Source organism: Eleginops maclovinus, chromosome 9, assembly GCF_036324505.1.
Source record: "Eleginops maclovinus isolate JMC-PN-2008 ecotype Puerto Natales chromosome 9, JC_Emac_rtc_rv5, whole genome shotgun sequence".
Classification (NCBI taxonomy): Eukaryota; Metazoa; Chordata; class Actinopteri; order Perciformes; family Eleginopidae; genus Eleginops; species Eleginops maclovinus.
In genome coordinates, this window is record NC_086357.1 from 11,689,830 (window position 1) to 11,715,845 (window position 26,016).

General features: G+C 40.2%; 1 protein-coding gene across 4 annotated transcripts in view; it reads right to left on the reverse strand.

The window, feature by feature from the left end:
• Positions 1-1,739: 1,739 nt before the first annotated feature.
• LOC134869563 (discs large homolog 1-like protein) overlaps positions 1,740-26,016 on the reverse strand; it is a 97,429-nt gene continuing 73,152 nt past the window's right edge. For 3 of the 4 annotated variants that reach the window (XM_063891268.1, XM_063891271.1, XM_063891270.1), the window contains 11 exons: positions 20,590-20,704; positions 12,724-12,906; positions 9,566-9,629; positions 8,146-8,161; positions 7,017-7,058; positions 6,621-6,671; positions 6,338-6,439; positions 5,704-5,876; positions 5,499-5,608; positions 5,276-5,367; positions 1,740-4,933 (listed from right to left, as the gene is read on the reverse strand). In XM_063891268.1, the coding sequence (XP_063747338.1) occupies positions 4,827-4,933; positions 5,276-5,367; positions 5,499-5,608; positions 5,704-5,876; positions 6,338-6,439; positions 6,621-6,671; positions 7,017-7,058; positions 8,146-8,161; positions 9,566-9,629; positions 12,724-12,906; positions 20,590-20,704 (1,055 nt within the window). In that variant the 3' untranslated portion in view covers positions 1,740-4,826. The remainder of the gene's footprint in view (positions 4,934-5,275; positions 5,368-5,498; positions 5,609-5,703; positions 5,877-6,337; positions 6,440-6,620; positions 6,672-7,016; positions 7,059-8,145; positions 8,162-9,565; positions 9,630-12,723; positions 12,907-20,589; positions 20,705-26,016) is intronic. The other variant, XM_063891269.1, reaches the window with a different exon arrangement.

Consider the following 26,016-nt stretch of genomic DNA (forward strand, 5'->3'; position numbering starts at 1 on the left):
GAAAAATGTTAAGAGCATTGAGAAATAATTTGCTCCCACACATTCATGCAGCTTGATGTTCTTGGACCCCATCTGTAACTATAATCATTTTTCTTAGTTAATTTCATTTTTGTGTTGAAAGGTGCTATACTGTATGAATACACTTCCCTTGACTTCAAGGCAGTGAAATTGACATTGAAAACTCTAGCTATTGCAGTAGTCTGGTCGTGGTGCTGCAACACTCACAAGACACAACGTGACAAAGCGAGAGTGGCATGGAGTTGACGTGATGTGTCAGAGCGGAGATATTTTACCCTCACAACTTTCAGCACGTAACATCAGCTGCCCTGACAATCTGCTGCCAAATCTATCTTTCTCTCTAAAGTTAAATAAAATCTTTATTCACTGATTCATGCTGTGCAGTTTACATACAAATAATACATGTCTTTGGATCAACATTTGAAAGGTCAGTCCTTGCTGTCCACGGTTTCACAATAAAACTGTGCTCACCCGTCTGTCACGTACAGCAGGTTATGCATCCAAAGTACCTATAAGGTTTATAAGATTTTTATGGATTTACAATTATTTGTGCAACACTTGTTTTGTTCTCTTTACATCCTGAGCTTGATTTATTGCCAACTTCTGAGATGTATATCTCATTTCCCTCTACTGCTACGACTACTGCAGGAAATGCACCCCATGATAACCACATTATGGCTACTTGTCCCGGTAGCCGGATCTACACAAGGAGAACAGTACTTTGAACTTTGGCCCTGGCACATTTAAAAAGGGTGAGGCAGTAGCTGAAAGTGGGATCTGTAAAGATGATTATGGATCAAAATCATCAGGAACTTACCTCAGACCCTTATATTTGGTAGAATAAAGTGGATTTTTTTACCTATAAACAATTAAGACATCATTAAAACCGACAAATGACTTACTCATAGATCCCTCCTAAAATGGTTTCTTCAGATCATGTTGCTTATTATGTATTTTACTTCCTTCCCCTACAATGTATTACTTCTAGGCAACTTTTGTGCTTATTAATTGTATTTCTCAATAATTTCCCTAATCCATTTCTTCAAGGTTCACTAGAGAATAATGATGTTGCTTTGTTGGTTCACCACTTCCGGATTGAAATATCAAACTATTTCATGGATTGCAATGAATTTCGGGAGAGACATTCAAGTTCCTATAAGGATTCATTAATGAAATGTTTGGTGAAACTCCCACTTTGCTAGTCGACCTGGTCAACCACATGTATGACAAAATACTAATGACATTCTCATCAGCCTCAGCGGTACATCTTGTTCAGTGCTAATTAGCAAATGTTAGCATGCTACACATGACGATCATCATGGTGAACATCTCACCTGATAAACTTTAACATATTAGCAGTGTCGTTGTGAGCATACAAACACTGATGTGTGCTTTTGAATCAACCTCAGAGTCAGTAGCTTCAAACTGTTCAGCTGGCACACCCTCTAAAGTACTCAAAGAGATGTTTTAAAATCCTTTTTAGTTGCTAAGAACTTCAGATAATTAATTCCTCAGAATAATGACATCAGAATACATTTTGAAAATCAGTAAAGAACCAGCAGATGCTTCACCTTCCTAGCCAATAAGCTGGAAACATTAAAAAACTACTACAAACCTGCAGAAGAGGTGGAGGTGAAGGAACATATTCAGTTATTATTGCATTCACATTCATACAGTCAAACCACAAAAACAATAATAATCTCCCGTCATGGGTCAAGGGATTTCAGTAAATCTCAATAAAGACTTTTATTTTTTTGTACCAAAATAGGCAGTTAGAGCAGGGATAAATATTATAATATGTAAGATATACAGTAGATCCATCTCTGTAATAGATACTTTGCATCGGTGCTTTACTCTAACAGACAGTGGCATGGTCCCCTGGCTGAAACACACAGCCAGAGTCACACAGAGAGTCCAGTTCTGTCAACTGACAGCACCACGGCTTTACTCGATTTATGGAGGATTACCGTTGGAAAGAAAAGTAATTTAGCTGGACATTTTGTGAGGAAATACTAAAGCTGGGCAAAACTATTTATTATTTTGGTCTTAAAGCTATTCTGATGACAGAACGGTCTTTCTGCACGTCTCTGGTCTCCAGTCAGCTTGGAGGAGTCGCCTTGGGGGGGGCGGGGGTTCGAGGGTGGAGATGAGTAGTGGGTGGCTAACAAGGTCCATACAGGGGCTGTGTTACCTTAAGCATCTCGGTATTTCAAATGTTCGTTGGGTGAGCCCCTATGTGACATCACCCGGTTTTAGCTCTGATTTTGGTCTTCACCTTTTCCTTAGTTAAATATCTGGCTCTTTCGGTGCTACATGCTCCATTATGTTTAGCAGCTCTATGCTAAGTGAGTAGGTCTGTTGTTTGATTCTGAAAAAACGATGCTATGAGAGCCATGAGACTCAGCTAAGTGGTGGGCCAGATGCCTAACACTTCAAACGGAAACTCACGTAAAAGCTGTGTAAAGCCGTGGAGAGCTGCAGATTCAGGTGATTTATCTCTCTTGTCATAAGTTTTCACATGGTGTCCTTTGATACAATCTTATTAGAAAAATATTGATTATAGTCACTTGAAGTGAAATTCAAACCATGAATTTTTACCTGTTACCCAACAGAGGGTTGTGTCACACATTTTTCACAAGATGTGAATAACGCTGCATGTGGATGTCCAAGGCAAGCGTCCCATGAATGACAGAACTAGTACAGACAGGTTACTTGCACTGTAAAGTTGCATATTGTAGAGCCAAAACACGGGAGACAGGGATTAAAAATAAAAATACATTCTCACAATTGTTTCACACTGGGCAAACTAGGTGTGAAACCATTAAAACACCTTTGATAAAACAACCTATTTCTGGATAACAGGTAAAAATGCAACGCTTTGATTGTCCACCTATATTATGGGGTGAGGTATGGAGCACTAAGGTCACAAATGCAGCTATTTTCAGGTGTTATTCATGCACACTGGGACTGAAGGCTCAAACGTACACATCCAGCATGACAGAAACCTGTTTCAAAAAAGTTCATTGGTGGTTTTTGACAGTAGCGTTTACGAGAGGAGTTGGTGACGAATAACTTTAACTACAAAAGCGTGACATACAGCAAATGACCATAAAGAGTTCCCTGACCTTGTTAGCTCTTTCAAAACTAGCAATATAATCACTGATAGCTGAAAGGAGAGTGAGTGTGTCACACCAGAAACAATGGGACGGGTTCAGATGCTTTTAAGAAACCAGCCCTCGTTAGTGCAACTAGAGTAAGAGAGAGTTATAACACTGATGCTGATGATTATGATTGTGATGATCGTGTTGATGAAGAGGATGATACACCGATTGATGGTGGAGCGATCCACTAACGTCACACAGTGAATGTGAAGGAGGAGAGGAGGAGGGGGACGAACGCAATGAGTCAGAGAGGAGGAACAGAAGGGGGGGCAGAAAAGCCCTTGTGAGATGAAAACTTCGGTGATACACGTTTTTCAGGAACTGTATCAAACTGCTAAAAGTGAAACGACTTCACCATTACCAATTCAAACTATTGATATAAATTACTTAACATTTGGTAGTTTTAGCCTATTCTTTTGTATTTGATTTGAGCATTAAATAGGATTCTAGACAACTTTGGCTTCTCTTTGCTTCTTGTGTAAATTTGGGGGCAGAAAACACAAACAAAGCAGTTTTTGATTCAGTTTGCAATCACTTGCCATATATTTTATATCTGCACCTGGCAAAACGGCACTAAATTAATCTTGTTGTCTGTTTTTTCCGGTGTACCAACAGCAGAATAATTATTTTATCCTAACATTTTATTGAACTCTACATTTTCACTTGCGAAATTATTATCTAAAACAATTAACAGGATAAATGTTTTGTAATCCTTGATTAGCTGTTTCTGCTTTGAGCATATTTTATATTTCAATTTCAATTATAGCAACTTTTTTTTACTTCTTTCATAAGCATTTTTTTCAGAAATCTAAGAAACATGGGTTTAGGGCTCCAAATGAACTCTAAAAACACCAGGAGGATTAATATATTAATTAATACAAATCTATCTCATTTACTTCTCTATAGATGACTTAATTGAACAATTCTGCTTGTTACAGCAAATATTGTTTTCTTGTCTCCAATTACTATAGCTCCATTTAGGCCTTTGATACCGAAATGCTGGCGCAGATTATAAACTCATCACCTCATGTATAAAGTCTGTAGTCTAAAAGGGAGAGGAGGAGGAGGAGGAGGAGGAGGAGGAGGAGGAGGAAGAGATGGGGTATGAGAGAAAGATAGAAAAGACTTAACAGGAGCAATGCCATGAAAAGACAGACAGTCGGGAAGGAGATCAAGATTTTGTCCCAAAAACATGCTCTTAAAGCTACAGCGTGCAAAAGTCTGCCTCTTGGTGACAATAATATCATTACAAACCCATACATGAATGCATTACCCTTCGTTAATATGAAAACAACAACGACAATAAGAAGAACAATAATGAAATCAAATCAGATAATGGTACATGTCGCCATGATTTAAACCACCTCCTTAAACATTAAGGAACTGAGCTGTAGGAAGATCCACCAATAGGCTGCTGGACAGACATTAGCCTCTCCCACTTCAGGAAGTAGCAGTCCCAGATAGTCCCAGCCCGTCTGACTTTGTGTGTGTGTGTGTGTGTGTGTGTGTGTGTGTGTGTGTGTGTGTGTGTACTATGTGTGTGTACAAGAGAGCGACAGAGAGGAAGCAGGCTGATAATAGAAAATTAGAGATGTAGGAAGTGTCGAAATAGTGATGTGTGAGATCATGTAGCATGTGTGTGTTTATTCAGAGTCGCTCCTTGGTGGGCACCCAGATGTAAGGACCAGACTGCTCCTCAATGATCTGCTTCACCTGCGAATACACCTCCTCTAGAGTCGCGCCATGGACGATACCTGCAGACAGGGAGACGGACAGGGAGAGAGACATTAATATCCAAGAAGATCCTTTAACAAAACATATTACCATGGTAACAAACTGTGTTTTCTTAAAAAAATATATATATATAAAGCCTTTATTTAAGAAGGAGTGACCTTTCAAGGTCCACATCTGTGTATGTCATTGTGTGTAGGCCTATGTTTGTTAATCACATAGTCTCCTTATTTTTGAAAATAAAGCGATCTGTCACCTCCAAACCACTTTTTGAATCTCTTGTGCACAAAACAGGTACATTTTGACCTTAATATGTCTCAATTTACTCAATATGTCACATATTTTGTTAAAAAAAGGCTCCTAACCGGTGAAGAACTCTGTGAACTCCAGCTCCAGTTTGACGGCTCTGTCGAAGGTCTTCCTCGCCTGCTCCTCAGTGAAGCGCTTGTTCATCTCTCTGGAAAGACAGACATGAGTTATCCATATTAAGAAACAGAATATCAAATATTGTTTGCTTGTTTCGTGCGGTCAAATGAAAACGCTGAAACTGAAGTCCATCATTATTAATCTGAATCTGATGTTCCTTACAGGATGTTGTCGACATTGCGTGGTCTGATGAAGACAGCGATGGGATGAAGGCCTGCCAACTGGAGACGCTTTATCGCATTCCCTGATACATCCAGTATGCAGTGTTTACCCTGCAAGGTGACATACAGGAAAATATAAGATCACTATTTACTCCTCGCTGTTTCTTCTGTGTTCTTTTGATCATCAAACTATCTCTTTAACTCACCTTTTCAGCCACTTCTTTGACCGACTGTATGCTGGTTCCATACAGGTGGTTGTTGTACTGCCCGGCCTCGATGAACTTGTGTTCCTGGATCTCTTGCTCCATGACCTCTCTGGAAGACATGAAGTGGTAATCTCTACCGTCCACCTCGTAGTCTCGCCGTGGTCGCGTTGTGTCTGTAATTCATAGATTTGAAACATTGTTATTTAAGACCAAATATGATCTTAATTTCAGTTTGCCTATAAGTGTCTTTTTAGGTTTTGTTGTTCGGTCTTGTTACTTTGGTTACAAACCCTAGTCCACAAACCAATGGGTGACATCCTGGTAAAATTCACTTATTTTATCCAGTCTATGATCCTGACTTACTTGACTACTGTATATACGAAGACACAGTTCCATTCATTTCCTGTCAGATCACTGTAGTTCTATGCTGTTCCTGCTTTTGTTTTTGTGCTTGAGTTTCTATTATGTTTATATCCACATTGACCTGAACTCACCTACCTTCCTGCATTCCTATAAGTCACATGCCATCGTTTATTACATCATTATAAACATGCTTTATATTTCCTTGCGTGTTAAGTTAAAGTTTTATTGAAGAGTTCACCTGAAGGATTCATCACAAAGTTAGAACACTCACGTGGGACACAGGAGCCAAACTTGTCTGGGAACTCGGAGATGAGGTCATCGTTGACCCGGTCTTTCATTGGTCCAAGCACTATGACTGGTCGGGTGTAAGTAGCTGGGATATGACAAACAGAACCAGGTTGATACATGCACAAAATTACACTGGTTAGTTCAGTTAAACAATACATTGTGAAGATAAACAAATGATCTAACTAATAAATGCCTTTAGTAACTTAACTTCACAAGACAGTAAATAATAATAAACAAATAACTATGATGTACAATTGAGCACTGACCTTCCTGTTGCATAACAGGCTGGTATGTGAGGAGGGTCTCCTCCTGGCCGGCTGATTGGAAAGAAATTATAGACACGTTAAGATGCACTGATCATCAACATGAAAACACCCACGACCCTTTCTACTTCTGGATTCAACTTCTTCAACAGCTCTGGCAAAGGAGACTGGAGAAGCAGAGGTAACTTGTGCACACACAAACACAAACACTATGCACATAAGAACACAGAAATCACAGCACAAAAATACACATGTGCATTTACCAGAAGCACACACAGAGAACTACAACACACACAAATAAAAACTGAACAAGAAAAAAGCAAAGAAGAAGAGCCAAGAAAAGAGAGACTAAGAGAAAGAGAGAAAGAAAGAAAGCGATAGAGGAGGGTCTAGACTTACAGGAACTACTCTCACTATCGCTGGTGCCAGAGGTTACCAGCTCTGGAAGGACAAGACAGGTCAGAGTCAGCAACACAAACACATACAAACATAAAGATACAGACAAACACACACAGACTTGCATTGTTTAAATGTCAAACACCCAATGACAACCTTTCTCTTATAACAGAAAACATCAGCCACACCATATCCATCCATCAGTGTCTGTCTATATTCACTCCTGCTGTTCAGGGAGCGGGAGGCTAGTATGTGGACATCTGAACATAACAGATATAACAGTTAACCACTTCTGTTTCTACTCTACAACATTCATAAAGGTATAGCAAAGTCAACAGAATAACTTTAAATCCAACATTTGGGTTGAAATATTTAACTCAAATTGTTTCTGATTTAGTGCTGCACTTCCATAAAGTTGTAGGCTTTTTGTTGGCAGTGTTATTATCACAGACATTAATACAAGCATTTGGTGGAAAGTACATTATTTCAGATGTTACTTGAGTAAATTTCTGTGGTATTTTTACTTTATTATAGTTTTTTAATGTTATGCAAAATTGCACTAGATACCAGAGATAAATATTGTTATTGATGTAAGTGACACGCTACTCCACAAAGGAACATTTAATAAAGCTATATAATAACCATACAAAGTATATAGCATTTTCAAAAAGTTAATTAATTTAAAATAAGCTAAATTAACCATTGAGTACTTTTACTACAGATGATTTAAGTGCATATTGCTGACCAGACTTACATATATTTGCTTAAGTAGAATTTATATTTACAATTTAATAATTGCGGTATTGGTTTAATTAATTTAATGATCTGAATGCTTCTCCTTTTACTAATTTGTGTTACTATTAGACTGTTTTGCTGCTATTTGCCAGCAAAAAAACATTATACCATTATTGCTGTCTGGACTAGATCTATACCATGTTTGTCAATTAAAAATGGCAAACTTATTAATGTAAGTTGTACAAATGAAGCAAATTGGACATCGGCCTTCTGGACAAAAAAACAAAAACATTACAGTCAACTAGAGATAAAGTTACAGTAGTGTCAGTGTGGTTTGTGAAGAATCTGAAGTGACATATACTGACCAGCAGGTGTCACTGAGGGAGAGAATACATACCTTTATCATCCTGATCCTGCAGAGAGGCAGAGAGAGAGAGGTATTATTCATGATACTGAAGATGATCATGACAGTATCTGACTGTTATCAGCAGAAGCCCACCACACACACACACACACACACACACACACACACACACACACACACACACACACACACACACACACACACACACACACACACACACACACACACACACACACACACACACACACACACAGGGCAAGAATAACTTGCAGTCTTTCTCAAAGCACGGAGCAAGTGGATACATCACGCGTATGTGTGTGTCTGTCTGTGTGTGATCTTTTTTTAATTAGCAGCTCTTCACCGTGCAGAGTAGCTGATTGCAGACTTGCTGATTCACAGTGTGAAGAAAACAGAGAGCGAGCTGACAACACACTGATATCAATAGCTTGTGTTAGACTGGCGTGTCAGCTCTCGTCCTCACGCGGTGTGAAGTGTGAGTCAAGTCTCGTCATCGCCTCGCTTTTTTAAAACTCAGACTGGAAACTTTCTAAAGCCTGAATTTCAAAATCATTTTAATGAGTCTCTAATTGATGGTTAACATGGCTTCTCATATAAACAGCTGGTACGGCAGTGGCTAAGACAAGAGATTTTTAGACAGCTCATTCGAGATGAATCAACTACCTTCATACAATTGATGCTCTCTATAAAAACAGTCAGCATAAAATTGATGCTAATAAAAGTATTTATGGATTTATAGTGCAGAATCTGAAATATGAACTGTTCTTTACTAAAGCATGTTACCTTATTCTTTATACTTTGCTACATTAATCGGTTGGTTATGAAATACACTTCTGATCATACTGATGAGCTAATTCTTATTACCATTTTTTTCAGTTTTCTCGTATTGTTAGTTGATTCATGGAGCAGGACATGAAGGATTGTGTATGTGGAAATAATGGTCATTTCATTAAATGTATTGAAGTGTTTTGCTCCCCGCTCAGATAGCTCCAATGAGATATGGTTGAACGTCTCTGTGTGGCAAGATTTTTCCTTCTTTTTACTGCACAGTTATATTTAGTTTAATAGACAGGTAGAAAGACGCTTTCCTCTGCAGATAACACAATGCCAAACCTCCCTCTGCACCTAGTGTAACAGCATCTCAACACATCATCATTCCAGTTTACATTGACACCTGAAGCTCATTGCAAAGAGTTTCATTTGGTGTCCAAGGAAATGGGAGCGCACTCCTAAGAAAAGGGTTTCACTTTCTTTAAACAACAACTTTTACTCTTACTGCTTTAGATGTAAAGAGACTCTCTACCTCTTTTGAGAAATGAACCTCATGCTGGTTGGTTCACCAACACCAATAAGGTTAACTCTTGAATGGTCCTTTGGTGACCTTTGTAATGACCAAACATCATTTAATAAGTTTATAAATCAGGCTTCTACTCACCGATCTGTCCTGAGACCTTGCCACTCTGACCGTCTTTAACCTCGACCTCTCCTTCTTCTCTGCCCTGTAGGATGAGAAGACATGAATAGACATTAAGACAAATGCAAAGAAAGGACAGACACTAACACAAACATAATCATTTCAATAAAAGCAAATACTATAAAATGTATCTGACTTGTTAAACTTCCTATCTCCTTTCCTAACCGTTTTGAAAGTGTTGGTTTTTCATACCAAGTTTGGCAAGACTTCGTTCGCTCAGTGTTTAGTGAAGAGCACACGGGACAACATTTATTGAGAAGGCACTTTTGAAAATGGAAATAAATCATGCACCACTTTTGTGACTTCCTTCAGGCTTCTCAGACATGATACGGATCATTGCATTTCTTGTGAAACACTGCCTTCACAACAGTAACTGTTCACAGTAAAATAATGGGGTTTAACCAGGCGAATGTGAACTCCATTTGATCTCCTCTAATGTCTGGAAGATCTAACCTTTTATCACAGAATCTCTTTAAAAATCTTGAAACTGCAGATTTATTTCAGTCTCAGACTGATTTATAGAAATATACTGTAGAAATATTAACTGACACTCCTTTATTAAGAAAGTAATTTTAAAGCTCATATATTGAGACATTTTCTTGATCCATCTGGTCTATTAGCAGCAATATGAAATTATGTGTGACAGTCAGCTGATTTAATTTTGCGGCCTTTCATATTCAGATATTACTTCACAAAGGAGAAGATATCTTGTCTAATAATCTGAATGTGATTACCTTATTACAAATGCAAAGGGATGAGAGAGACATGACCAAGATATTTATGTCTCAGGGTAGAAAATCTACTTCCCCTCATAGAGGGTCCTGCTTGCTCCCACTAAAGAGACAGTTTTGCCTTCCAGTTTAAATTTAGATGTGACACTCTCTATGCAGGGCCACTTCCTGCTGGCAGTCACATCCAACTCTACAATTTCAAATAATGTGAATCCCCGCCATCCCAGCTCGGGGAACTCTTTCTCTGTAGAAGCCTTTCTTTATAATTGAGGTTGAATAATGCATCTTTGAGCCTCCTAATGCCTGTCAACAGCTGAAAAACTGTAACTGAAAACAGAGCAGCAGCCCAAAGGTCCACAGCAGAAATTACAATATTAACTGGGGGAACGACGTCAGACTGCAGGCCACTCTTCGGTTTTAATGTCTGATGACAGCTCGGCTCTGAACAACACCTTCATGTGAGCATGTTGACTTTGCTGCCAAAGCAGATGAGCTGTCTTTGATTATCACTATTCTCCTCTGCCATATCTGTCACTTTCTTTCAAATAAAGTGACTCAAATTCCAAACAAATAGTTATTCTCAAGAAGGGGAAGAGAGGGGAGAAAGGGAGCAGGTCAAAGACAAGATGAAACAGATCTAGGAAGAGAAAAGGTAAAGAGGGGAGGAGATGGAGACAGGACAAGACAAGGGGGTAGAGGATAAAAAGGGGTGATAGATAAAAGAGGAGAACAGGACCATGATGAGAGGAGTGAAGTGGGGATGGAGTAGGAACGGGGGAAAAAAGGAAAGGAGAGGAGAGGAGGAAAAGGAGAGAAGGATAAGATAAAGAGAAGGAGAGCTACAGTACGGATGTAAGGAAAAGGAACCATGACGAATTGGAAGATGAAGAGAAGATCAACCAAAAAGAAAAGTAGAGGAAGGAGGAGAGAAAGAAGAAGGGAGAGGATGAGAGGCAACGTTGGGAGACGTGGAGTGAAACAGAAAATGTGCTAAAATTCAAACAGGCTTTATCAGAAAAATAGCTGCTTATTTGAGAACTTATTAGACCTTATATTTTCAAGTTATGATACATCACATGTTTTATCTTAACTCAGTTATTATATTAACCCTGTTAACACCCTGCCACTGTTCTAACACCTCCGTCTATTGATACTCCACCCTCTAACCTTGTGTCTCTACATCCATCCTTTACGCTCCTCACTCCCACTCATCCTTGTCGCCTCTAATCTCTTTCACTTATTCACTTTCGTCACTGCCTCCCTTTCTTCCCCTTCAACTCGATCACTTTCAGCCTCCTCCCATCCTTGTCACCTTCTTCCATGTCACGGACAGACCTGTTCTAATTTGTCTCCTCTTCCCGCCTCAGAAAGCTATCAACATCTTTCTGCCGTCTCCTCTGCGGGAGATGAGAGGGAAGAGATTCTACCTGAGGTTTACATTCAGCACATTTTTCATAATGATGATGTTTGCAGTGTTACCAGCCAGCAGCAAAATAACACATCAACGTAAACTGAAACCAATTTGAAACCCTCCACCACCCAGAGCTGTCCTGGACAGGAAAAGGAGGCAGAGGAGAGGACAGAGGGAGATGATGAGAAGTAAAGGAATAGGGAAACAAGAAAACAATTTGAGGAGGAGGTAAGGAGAGGAAGAGGAGCAGGTCAAAGAGAAAGCTGAGGAGGATAAGCAAGAGGGGATGAGAATAGAGGAGATGAGGAGAAGGTAGAGAGGAGAAAAAAGGAGGGGTAGACTAAGAAAAAGATGAAAGGGGAGGAGATGAAGAGAAGTGGTGGGATAAAAGGAAGAGAGTAAAAGAGAGAGGAGAAAGGACGCAAAAATGGGAGAAGACAATGAGAGGAGAAGGCACAGGTGAAACATGAAGTGAAGAAGGAGAATAAGAGGAAGAGAATGACAACTAAGAAAAGGAAAAGTGAGAGACAAGGCTGGAATAATGAGAGCAGGAAGAGGAGAATAAGAAGGAGACAAGGAAAAGACGAGGGGATACAAAAAGGATTACAAGGTGGAGCAGGAGATAAGGACCGACTCTTATGGAATTGATTCTGTGGTGGAGTATGTGAAGCATCGATGTTTGGCGCCAAGGCTCTGACCTTGATGCTCCCCCATGAGGCTCAGGACAGCAGGCAGTGGCAAACAACAATACAGGTTGATTCTAGGACGGTGGTGGGACTTAAAGTACTTGCAGCATTAATCAAAGAACTAACGGCTTCAGTACACCCTGATTAAACAAGACAGTAGATGTGTTGCAGTGAGAGCAGCCGGCCATGTGAGTGCAGGAACAAGCCTGATTTGAGTGCCTAAACTAGCTCGCAGACTTCAGTCAATAATACCAGACACCCACTCCCAACCCAAACCCTTTGAACTCTGACCTCCTGCGGCTGGGGATGACGCCGACTTCAGGGCAGTTTGGAGGCGGGGGGCTGAGATGGCGGGCGGGCCACCACTCCTCTTCACCAGCGCTGCTCACGTGGAGGATATCCCCGAAATGAAAGGGCAGGACCTGACTGGGCGCGCTCAGATCGGACACACTACCGTCGTAGTCGAACAACGCTCTGCAGACAGAAATAAAAGATAAATGCAACTTCAGTCCGACAGTTCAAGCTGGAGTGGCCCAAAAAAAAGAAACATATGACAATAATTTAGTGAAAATAATGTTGTAATTTACAGGAATAAATGTAAAAATATTCCCCATTCTATCTTTATTCCGATTTGGAGGAAAATAGTTGCATGCTAACTATTGACAACAACTTGATATCTATAATCAAACCTAAAAATACATATATGACATAAACAATACAGAAAAACAGCCAGAGTTGTTGTAGTGAATGAGAGCCGACACAGCTGAGGACTGCTTTCCTACGCTATTAAATTATGACCTTGTCTGTGTGCACATGGCTGTATGTGTGTGTGTGTAAATGCAATTGTACACATCTGTCTGTGTGCAGTCTGTTTGTGTCAATAGTGTGTTTGTATGTTGTGTGCGCGTGTCTGAACGGTGACCACAGTTCCAAAACCCAGTCCAGAGGGAAAAGACTCAGGAAAGTAGGCCAGCAGTGTGTGTGTGTGTGTGTGTGTGTGTGTGTGTGTGTGTGTGTGTGTGTGTGTGTGTGTGTGTGTGTGTGTGTGTGAGTGTGTGTGTGTGTGTGTGTGTGTGTGCGTGTTGCAAAGGAACTAGAGCTGAAATAACTGGCATCCCCCAAAGTCCCTACTGCCTTCATCAATAAAACAGAATATAGACAGGGAAGAAGAAACCGAGGGAGAAATCAGACACAGAGGTACAAACCAGGATACAAAAACACATCCTCATGTTTTATTGATGCCAGATTAAAAACGAGAAAAGCAAGACCTCCTCACGAGACATTATATATTTAGCTGGCTGCTAAAATGTGACTTTGTGATAATTAAATCCCATGAAACCTCAAACTGGTGGAAGCATAAAAGCAGGTAGCATCAGGTACCATGTTTGGTAATATCATATTTTAGAGCTATTCTTGAAAACTTTCTGGGGAAAATGGGGTCAGGTAATCATAAAAGAGGAAAAAAGAGCAACAACCCAAATGTTGGTCTTGACATGCCTTCCAAAAAGTCACATGAAAGCGTTTTGGATCTAATTCGGAGATATTGCCATGTTGCCATGATGACATTATTTGACTGTGTCTTAGTTAGAAATCACTGTTTGGATTTGTGAGTTTGATTAAACCCTTTTTGTTGTATTTTTAGAGTTTCTCATAGATTTGTTTTTGTAGGAACTTCCTTTAAAAAAATACTTTGACATAAAGTGAATATTTATTCATTGCATTTTATTATTAGTTACCTTTTACAAATGATGAATTATATATTTGTTTGAATTTTTTTTCCAGCTGAATAAAATGGTGTACCCTCGTATTACTCTTTTCCTTTTTTTACCTATCGTTTGTCCCCGAACACATTAATCATTCCAGGAAATGCTGGGTAAATTAACCAGTTTAACAACATCTTAGTAATCTACAATTGTGCCCGCTTTGTTCTTTATAAACAAGACGTATCGTGAACAATATTTCTTTCTTCTATGAGCAGAATATATAAAGCAGTTGCAGAGGAACTATCAGTGGTTGCACTGATAAGGAGGAGGAGGTTCTTGTCAAAAGCATAGCTCAGAGTAGATCAACACGAATGTAAGAAACAAACATGAACTACTTTATTTTATTATGATAAATTATAATGGTTCCAAACAGTGAACGACATGAGAGGAGACAGCATGTGAAAGGTTACAGTATATAGCCTACAGAGCATATAAAGTGCAGGGTTACATTTACCTAAGTGGGTCCACAGATACATACATACAGTGGGGCAAAAAAGTATTTAGTCAGCCACCAATTGTGCAATTTCTCCCATTTAAAAAGATGAGAGAGGCCTGTAATTTCTATCATAGGTACACTTCATCTATGAGAGACAGAATGAGAAAAAAAAATCCAGGAAATCACATTGTAGGATTTTTAATGAATTAATTATAAATTCCTCTGTAAAATAAGTATTTGGTCACCTACAAACAAGCAAGATTTCTGGCTCTCACAGACCTGTAACTTCTTCTTTAAGATGCTCCTCTGTCCTCCACTCGTTACCTGTATTAATGGCACCTTTTTGAACTCGTTATCAGTATAAAAGACACCTGTCCACAACCTCAAACAGTCATACTCCAAACTCCACTATGGCCAAGACCAAAGAGCTGTCAAAGGAGACCAGAGACAAAATTGTAGACCTGCACCAGGCTGGGAAAACTGAATCTGCAATAGGTAAGCAGCTTGGTGTGAAGAAATCAACTGTGGGAGCAATTATTAGAAAATGGAAGACATACAAGACCACTGCTAATCTCCCTTGATCTGGGGCTCCACGCAAGATCTCACCCCGTGGGGTCAAAATGATCACAAGAACGGTGAGCAAAAATCCCAGAACCACACGGGGGGACCTAGTGAATGACCTGCAGAGAGCTGGGACCAAAGTAACAGAGGCTACCATCAGTAACACACTACGCCGCCAGGGACTTAAATCCTGCAGTTCCAGACGTGTCCCCCTGCTTAAGCCAGTACATGTCCAGGCCCGTCTGAAGTTTGCTAGAGGGCATTTGGATGATCCAGAAGAGGATTGGGAGAATGTCATATGGTCAGATGAAACCAAAATATAACTTTTTGGTAAAAACCCAACTCGTCGTGTTTGGAGGAGAAAGAATGCAGAGTTGCATCCAAAGAACACCATACCTACTGTGAAGCATGGGGGTGGAAACATCAAGCTTTGTGGCTGTTTTTCTGCAAAGGGACCAGGACGACTGATCTGATTAAAGGAAAGAATGAATGGGGCCATGTATCGTGAGATTTTGAGTGAAAACCTCCTTCCATCAGCAAGGGTACTGAAGATGAAGCGTGGCTGGGTGTTTCAGCATGACAATGATCCCAAACACACCGCCAGGGCAACGAAGGAGTGGCTTCGTAAGAAGCATTTCAAGGTCCTGGAGTGGCCTAGCCAGTCTCCAGATCTCAACCACATAGAAAATCTTTGGAGGGAGTTGAAAGTCCGTGTTGCCCAGCGACAGCCCCAAAACATCACTGCTTTAGAGGAGATCTGCATGGAGGAATGGGCCAAAATACCAGCAACAGTGTGTGAAAACCTTGTGAAGACTTACAGAAAACGTTTGACCTCTGTCATTGCCAACAAAGGGTATAAAACAAAGTATTGAGATGAACTTTTGTTATTGACCAAATACTTATTTTCCACAATCATTTGAAAATAAATTATTTAAAAATCCTACAATGTGATTTCCTGGATTTTTTTTCCTCATTCTGTCTCTTATAGTTGAGGTATACCTATGATAAAAATGACAGGCTTCTCTCATCTTTTTAAATGGGAGAACTTGCACAATTGGTGGCTGACTAAATACTTTTTTGCCCCACTGTACATAGTAAGTAAAGGGCAGCTGTCAGATTTGAGTGTATAAATAACCTTATAGAAGAAAATGTGGAGTAAAAAAAGACAGGAAAGCTTCATTGTGAGAGTTTCACACATCCCCTAATGATTTTGCAGCAACCAGGTCGCACTAATGGATGATGTGTAGTTTTATTAATGGCCACAACTATGTAAATGTCACTCTAAATCAATTACGTGCTCTCCATATTACAGTTGTTTTAATCATGTGGGATCTAATTACCTGAGTGAGGGAACACACAGTAATTGCTGGATGTGTAAAGCAGCAAGAAATACTGTTAAGTGGGTGTGAGGCTGAATCTACATTAGTGGGTCCACGGATACATAAAGTAAAAGCAGCTGTCAGAAGTGAAAGAATACATATCCTTCAGGTCCACAAATCCAAAATGGATTAGTTTTAGCTAGCAGATTCCTTTAATGGATCGTTTATATTCAAGGGCACGTGTAAAGGTACCTCTAAAGGAATTACCAGCTCTCGGTACTCAAGGCGTTTTAATTCCTATGTGGGAACCTCTAAAATGTAATTACTCGACTGAAGGAACACACTGTAATTACCGCAGAGTGTAACAGAAACACGTGGCCATCTTTTACACCTTTTCCCAGCGAGTGCTGTGGACATTTTAAACACTTCAGTATGTTAATGTTGCTTTTTGCACCGCCAGCTACCTATAGTCCAAACTGCAATGCGGTTCACTTCAGGTTTTTACTGAATATTCTCATGAGACTATTGTATGTACACGCACTTCATTTTAGAGGTGAGTATGCAAGGTAAATCCCTAGGATGCTACTGTATGGCAGTGATTTATCAACTGGGGCGGGGACCTTTTTCTAATGCACTATTGGTGGTCGGTTTGCCTTCTCAGGGTGACATTCTACTTAATACTGTTTGTTTAACATTTAGAAACTGTAAATTGGATACCATATATTATATTATCAGAATGGCGGTCACATCTCATTCAAAGAACTCACTCCAAAAAGCCCCGGAGCAATTTAAAACCATACTATTCAGTTTGGAGAAGCAAATGTTCCTGAGCAATGCGTCTACTTAAAATGCATTGAAATTGATATCTACCACAAAGTACTGTAGAGATTGGTATCATTTTTCAGCGCCCAGTGAGACACGATTCTGAGGCTTCATAGAGCCTTCAAACCTCAGCCAATGCGTCAATGTTATATATAAATCCATCGATCATTTTCCTCGTAGCCTGTTATGGCATATCAGTTCCATTATCACTTTTAACCTTTCTCTGTATTCCCCTGATCTGAGAGATAATACATCCAAATATGTAAAAATTGGCAGCTGCTAAATCACAAACAATACAAATATTGGCCATTAAGAATAAAATGTAAACTGAATTGGGGTCAGACTCTACTTTTTAATACTTTGTTGGTATTTCTACCTTTTTAGATGGATTTTGGTGCAGTGTACTGTACAATTACAATGACACATTGTGGAGACATACTGTGTTTCGAATAGGACATTATGGGTGGAAATTGAGAAGAGGGAAGGACACACACGTACATGTCACCTTGCTTCAGTGGCGTTTCATCTGAGGAAAGGTTCTTCCTACCCGTTATACACATGCAAACAGTGCCGACACCCCGCTACACACACACTGTATATACATGCATGAACACACACAGCGGCCCACAGCACTAGACACCCTCAATCTTTAACGCACCACCAGCCCCACCTCGATAAATCGGAGTGTTCCCGTTTTCAATATTTAAAGCTGATTGGTCATTTATGTTCAGCAACCGGATATAGCGACTTCCCTTATGACAGTGATTTATCTATGGGATGTTGGGGGAGTAACTTCATTATTCTATAGAACCTTGAAATGATCATGGCCTGATTTTTTGCAAGACTTGTAGGAACCTTGGCATTAAAATGTATTATGAAACTGATTAACTCAGTGTCATGATCATTTTCCGATACGCATGTTCCCTTATTAAATCTACAATTATACAGTCACCACGTTAAAAAAAACTATAGGAGCGTGGCTCAAGAGATGCCAATGTAAGTGTTCCACCTCTTTGGTCCTGACTGAAATATATCAACCACTATTAACCAGAGATTGGTATGACATTTCGTACAGGAAATATTAGTCCCTCAGGATGATTTGTAATCACCTGACATTTTCTTTCAGTAATATCATTGAGTCAGAAATGTATTGTGTTCAATGCCTTGGGTTAAACTAAACATCTTTTTTTGTCTGGGGTATTTTGTGTTTATGGCAACCGTAAGCATGCTAACAAGTTAAAAAAGACAGTGAGCATAGCAAAAGACATGCATGAGAATAGAATTTTAGCATTGTCACTATAAGCATGTTTTCAATTCATTTCTTTCGTTAGCGTTTAGCTTTAAGCACAGCTATGCCTCAAAGTGGATAACCTCAAACGGCTGCTAGCGTGGTTGCAGAATTGTATTCTTGTTATCATCTGTTGGGTAATGACTTAATTAAATATGAACTATAAGAGCAGTTTAGTGAAATTGATGTAGCTGTTGCTGCTATTTGACTTAGATAATGTTTTGCTAATTATTCTGTGAAATATGCTTTTACATAAAGTTGAAGTTTGAAGAGTGTATCACTTAATGATAGCTAATTATACTTAATGATTATTGCATCATTTCACTCACATGTATCTCAAGTGATAATCAAGAAGCAGGCCTCTTGTGATTTAATCAACTGACACCAAATAACAGTGGATGCACACTTAATTTATGCTAATGACAGTTGTGCCTATGGGTGACTACTTAAATATTTAATAAGGGTGATGGCATGTTTTCTTGCTTCGTCTATTAAATCCACATTTCACAAACAGGATCTTTGTGTTTTTTGTTGAAATGCCAAGTAGGTCATCGGGAGTTACCATAACATTGTCATATATTCAATAAAACAGGGTGTTTAAGAAATCAATTAGCTTGTTTCTCTTTCAGACTTGTAAATCGCTTACACTTGTTGGAGGTCAGCTCCCAGAGGGCTGAATATGACTTTTGGACTCTCGCTGCCTGTACAGAGTCTGACCTCAGCCCTGCTCTGAGTGTGAGTCAGTCTGTGAGAGTGTGTGAGCAGTTCAAGGTGACTCTGTTCAAGCTGCTGCTGCTGCTGCTGCTGCCTTTTCCTTCCAGGCCACTTGCACACAGTGTCAGCTGCAGTTTCCCTTTTAGCTTTGTGTCTTTTTTGGACCAGATGAAAACCATAAACAAAAATGAAAAATGTAATGTTTGGGTGCTCATTGTTCATTCTATTTGATTGTATAACTATACATTTAATTTAATGTCTTTCCTATTTTTCGTGCACAAGACTGAATAGGACAAAAATGACATTTGAATAAGATGAAAATGACCCTTAATTTTAAAGTCCTGACCCTGCAAGTCAGAGTGACTTTAACTGATGATAGACCTATTGATCACTGGGAGGAGGAGGTTTTCAGGCCAGGGGTGGGTCGGAGAATCTGGCGGGTAATGGCATCGGTATCATGCCAGAGCCGGGCAGGCGGGCAACGGAGCCAAGTTAGTAATATTACCTGGTTTGCAATGTCATTTGTTGTAGCACTTGCTTGAGGTCCTGCTATGTTAGCAACATAGTTCTTGATCATACAAAAGTAATGTTATCATAACAAATGCTCACGTTATGTTAATGCTGTCCATACAACAGCAATATGTATACGTGAATTGCACTGTGAGACATAGGGTTGTTGCAAATATACAGAATAATTCATTATGTTGCTTTAGTCATCAGTGTAATCATTAGAGCTGCCCTACCTGTCTTTGCTTTCCGCAGTATTGATCTCTAAAGAGCTCCAATGTGACTAATCTGGACCCAGCGACCTAGCATTTAATTAATATTTGAAATGCTGTGAAGAAAGGAACCTTAAAGTGTAGCTGGAAAAGGACTGACTGCGTCTTGGCTTTGCAGCGGACATTTAGGATGGACGGTGTGATTCAGAGCCTAAACAACCAGGACAGGCAAGGACAGGAGGACAGAGGAATACACACACACACACACACACACACACACAGAAAATCGAAACAGTTGACAGGTGATGGATGTGTTTGTGTCTGTGGGTTAGACAGCATATGTAGTGCCTGCTGGATAATCTAATTGTGATTTTTTCCCAATGTGATAACCTCCCTTTCAGCACCTGGCACACACAAAACGTGGAGCAGACAGCTGAGATAAGACCTTATAATGGTGGTGTCACACTGAAGGACACTAGACAATCAGTCACCTCTGAACACTGTGTGTGTCTGTGTGAGTGTGTGTTTGTGTTACCTGACATATAGGGTGCGTTTCTGTGTGGAGCGGAGCGACGTGGAACTGGAGCTGACACTGCTGGTCATCATCTGTTCCCTTAGGTCATGGATCTTCGCCTCAAAACGACTGTACTCTGCACAGAGACACACAAAGATGAAAAAAATACTGTTAGCAGCATTCCGGTTTTTTGAATAATCATTTCACAGACTATTTATTGAGAATCTGATTAACATCTGATTAACAAGCTACCTGTTACTCTACACTAGAAGCAGCTGAGCGATACTGATTTTTAGTTTTACGCCTCAGTCACCTTTGCTTAGTAGATCAGAAAGCAAATTACAGTTTGTAGATCAAAGAGAAGATCGGAGGCATGAACAAACACGACATTAAGGGTCGATGGAGGTCTACAAACTTTGTTAACCACATTTCCTACAAACGGCGGTGGCACAACAAGTACAAGACACATTTTAAGATGCGAAGAGAGTTACAAAAAGTTTGTTCTCCTTGTGCAACTGCAGGAGTCACACACACACACACACACACACACACACACACACACACACACACACACACACACACACACACACACACACACACACACACACACACACACACACACACACACACACACACACACGCACACACATAATAGACATGCGGACGCAAGCACTGAGCTGTCAACAGATTCTCTACAGCCATAATCTAATATTCTGTTTGATCTAAATATTTTACTCCTGTTACATCAGACCAGGTCCATGTCAATACCATCAGGCAAGACACACACATTTACAGCCATCCATACACACACATACACAAGCAGACACGCACACTGCCAGTTTGAGACAGATACATCACTTGAAATTGAAATCTGTGTTTACATCTCTTGAAGCAAGATATTTTGTAATTCATAAATGCGGATTTTAGAAATGTATTTATGAAGTCAGATCCATCTGCCGTGTCAATGGAGATGAATGGTTAAGAGCAAGCGAAAGGGGGTTTCACAGATGTATCAGGTGCCACTGATTGGATAGGGGGAGTTAGTTGATTGGAAGCATCCTGAAACAAACGGTGCTTATACATTTTGCTAAATTATGCTTCCTCACGGAAATCATACCGCATTCACCATCATGGAGGACGTTCTTATCCCTCCTCAAGGAGACAGTGAAGTCAGAGCTAGGAAACACTGGAGTAAACTACGCAGAATCCCTTAAAACAATCTTTTATCAAGTGTTGAATAAATACTACACCCCCACAAACAGCAGGTCATAAGTAATTGACTTCCTTTAAGACTTCCTTGTCTTTGTAAGAGCACCCGGGTGGAGTTGTCTATGATGCAAATAAAGGGCGTGACCACGTTATCATAATGAAAAGACACAACGCTACTTAGGTCATAACACGCAGGAACAGCCGTCAACACCAGACATTGGCAGAGACTAAGAGGTTTGGGGCATGGCTATTTAAACATGTTTAGTCAAAAATATTACCTCCTTCATTACATTGTTTCTTCAACTGGTAAAATGTTTTGTTCCATAAGAGTATGCTTGCAAGCATTGTTAAACATAGACAGTGTTTTTAAAGTGAGTCTATGTGTGGGAAAAACTAAACTTAAGTCGCCAGAAATCTTGTGTCAGGAGAAACAGACTATACTGAACATCAAATTATACTAAGTGACATTCAATCAGCTCAGCTGTCATTTAGCATTATCGTTGAACGAGTGATTAGTAAATAAGCTTCTATTTGCTAATTGGCTGAAGTAAGTTAAACTACACTAGTAGAAACACACAAATGTGATCTCTAAACAAACTGTAACACTTCAACCTCTACTTGTGAATATGCTTTTTTTCAAACATTTGGAAATTCAAATTGATTTTTTATAAAAATAGTATAATAAATCTCCAAACAATCCTTTCAGTTTTGATTGTGATGAACAACTGTATTCCCATCTCACTTGAATGACAAGTAGTAAATTGCGGGAGCGACCAGTTAGCCAATCAATGCAAAGTGCAATGATTTGCTAACACACTCAGCAAAGCAGCCCTGAGCTTTAGTATTCTACTGCTCCATGATGCAAAAACACTTTAGTTTCTGACCCATTTAATTCCCAGTGGTCGTAAAAATGTCACCGTACCTCTTTAATTATAAATGTATATTATTTTTGGAAATGCACAAAGTTGGAAAAGAAACAGAAAATCAAGTGTTCTTTAATACCCACAGTGGGTTTTTAGGATGTTTTTCAAAATGTCAGAAAATGGTGATAATTTGTTGGACAAACAGCAGATAAGTTTGTGATAAATTGTTACTGCCTGTCCTCTAGTCTCCGTAACACCACCCAGCTTCCCAGAAAAAACACTGAACTAACACACGGATGACGCTGGCAATAAGCCTGCAAAAGCCTTTCTGAAGGATGTCCCTGTGTGTGTGTGTGTGTGTGTGTGTGTGTGTGTGTGTGTGTGTGTGTGTGTGTGTGTGTGTGTGTGTGTGTGTGTGCCATTACTGTGGACTACAGAATCTAATTAACCCTTAGTAATTCAATCATACTCGAGTTACAACACACACACACACACACACACACACACACACACACACACACACACACACACACACACACACACACACACACACACACACACACACACACACACACACACACACACACACACACACACACACACACCTATCTCCTGTCTTTCTTTCTAATTTCCCTGTTTACCTCTTTGGTTACAAGCTCAACTTTTCAACACTGTCAAAAACCTGCCTACAACACCCTGATCTCAGCTCTGATTTCCCCTAAAGCGCTCATTAATCTGACACATTGATGCTCAAAGACCCAAACAGCTAAACAGTACTAAAACGGCTCAAAGCCACACACATCTGAAACAACTGAAACCCTCATTGTTATGCTTCTTCAATACATGGATGTTATGAAAGAAAAAAAGTGTAATGGATTTGTTGATCATTGACAAAGAGCTTCACATGCATGTGCTTACACATACTAACCCTAACCCAGAATGAAAATAATCAGAGTGCAACCTTTAATATCTCCCTTTCACTTAAGATTTCATTTATTGCTTTATTGCTTAATATTTTCAATTGCTGATCTCAGTCTGGAGTTTTCAATCCCAGCTCTAATCCATTACAAATTGATGGATTGACACTTCCACTTTTGTGTCTCTCTCTGGACATACCACATAGTGATCCAACACATCAACATCACACAAGATGAATTTTGCAACAACATTATCAGCACCTAAGTGTCTCTGTCAACACACATCGCCTCAATGCAGCATTATAGGATTAAGAGGAAGGCAGAGAGAGAGGAAGGGAGGGAGACACAGGACCGGAGGAAGGGAAGGAAAGGAAACAGATTAAGACTGTGACTGAGTTTAGGTGTATTGCAGCAAATTCACCTGTGATACTGGAACAAAGAATAAAGCTTAAGTTTATCAATGAGAGGCAGCAACACAGCTACAGAGATTAGTTGCTCCTCTGTGTGATCCATAGAACAAAGACCATGTTGTTGTCTAAGATGAGTCCTCATAAAAAGCCGGTGCTGCAGCTAGGATCATCTTAAGAGCAAAGCAAAGTGTGCTGCAGCTTGGATCCTCCTTTTGAGTCTTTAAAACCAAATCCAGCAAGAGAGACAAAAAAAAAAAAACTGTTGATACTCCAATGTTTCCACATCACTGATCATTTCTCACACTATTACTCATTCAACTTAAGGCAGCGTGTTAATCCAACATCACTTGTTATCAGACCATCCTTTTCAGTCCAATATTAAAGTAGGATTCAACAAAACTCTCCCTCCACTCCAGGTTCAAATGTTGTCAATAAGGCTATTTACTAGTAAATAACTTCAGGTCTGTCTCCCCCAACTCTCAGCTGTACTCACATGCTGCTGGCAGACAGGCAGTCTCTACAGCGTCTGATGCCGTTACAGTGGCTTTCGGAAAAAGTGCCTTTGCGGTTGAGAGTCAGGTTTTGCTGCTAAGAGTCCTGGGATGTGAATGAGATGGACTAAAAAAGCGCAAGAGAGCAGATGTGTATGTGTGTGAAAGAGAGATGATAAGAAAGATCTAACGCCAACCTCACATTAAATCAAGCATGTGGTAGGAAAAAAAAGATGTGTGTGAAAAGAAGTGTGTGTAGACATGCAGTAGAGTGTGTGTGTGAAATCAGTCCAGTGTTGCTCAGCTGCCACAGAAACAACAGATGCTAACTCTCTTTCTCTCTCTGCCACGCTCCTCTCTCTCTCCATTTCTCTTTCGTCGGTGCGTTTGCTTGCTCCTCCCCCTCTCTGACAGCAGCTTGCTGTAGGGCGGAGACACACACACACACACACACACACTCACTCACTCACGCACACACTCACCCACAGACACACTCACTGTTTCCTCAGGTCACTCATGCAGGAAGCTGAGTCGATGCCAGGCTCTCCTGCCCTACTTTGGCCCAGGGAATCGGTCTGCATGCCACACACACACACAAAGGTTAAGCTTGACCAAGCATTTTGGAAGATTGATTCTTGGGATCCTAATTTAAAATCCCGATTCGTACTCCCTAAAAGGTTTTCCATTCTATATTTACACAGCCAAAAACTCTTACTGCTCTGCATGATTTATGTCTGTCTGTCTCCATCTGTTTCATTCTCTCTTCATCTCTGCTCTGGCTTTTGTTTTCCTCTATCTGATATCTGGCTTTCCCTTCAAGCTTTTCACTTAATAGAAACCTATATAAAAAAATACTTTATCAAGAAAAGGTCAGGGGGTTACGCTATAGGTAGTCCATCAAATTCCTCATTACACGAACTCCCGAAGAGTGATACACAGCGGAATCACTACACATCACGTTTCACGTGATCAGCATCTAACTGTCTCTGTCAACACACATCACCTCAACCGTGTTATCAGATTAAGGAGCTAGAGGGAGACACAGAGACAGAGAGAGTGTGGGAGAAAACAAGACATAATGGAGAGGGAGACAGATAAGGGAGGCAAGAGGAGGAGGAGGTGGAGAAGGAGGAGAGGAAGAGGTGGGGGAAGGGGTGATGACAGAGACTAATGACTCTGGGTCTCATGTTCCCTCTTTCCTTCGTTTACCTCTCCTTTATCCTCCCCTTTATCTCCTCTCTCCTAGCTTCCCTTTTTTTTGCCCACCTCCTCTCCTCTCTCCTCTCCTCTCCTCTCCTCTCCTCTCCTCTCCTCTCCTCTCCTCTCCTCTCCTCCCCTCTCCCTAGAGGAGCATTGTTCCTCCATTCAGCAGCTGGCGGAGACCTTTTCTGCATTTTGCAGCTTCAGTATTATCCAAAATGAATCCACTGGAGACGGGTAGCTCTCCTCTTTAGGGTTGTGTGCATTGCACCACACTTTCCCAGCTCACCCTTTCTAATATTGAATCAGAGCTTTATATGTAAAAACATAATCGCTTTCCATACAGGAAAGAGTATGG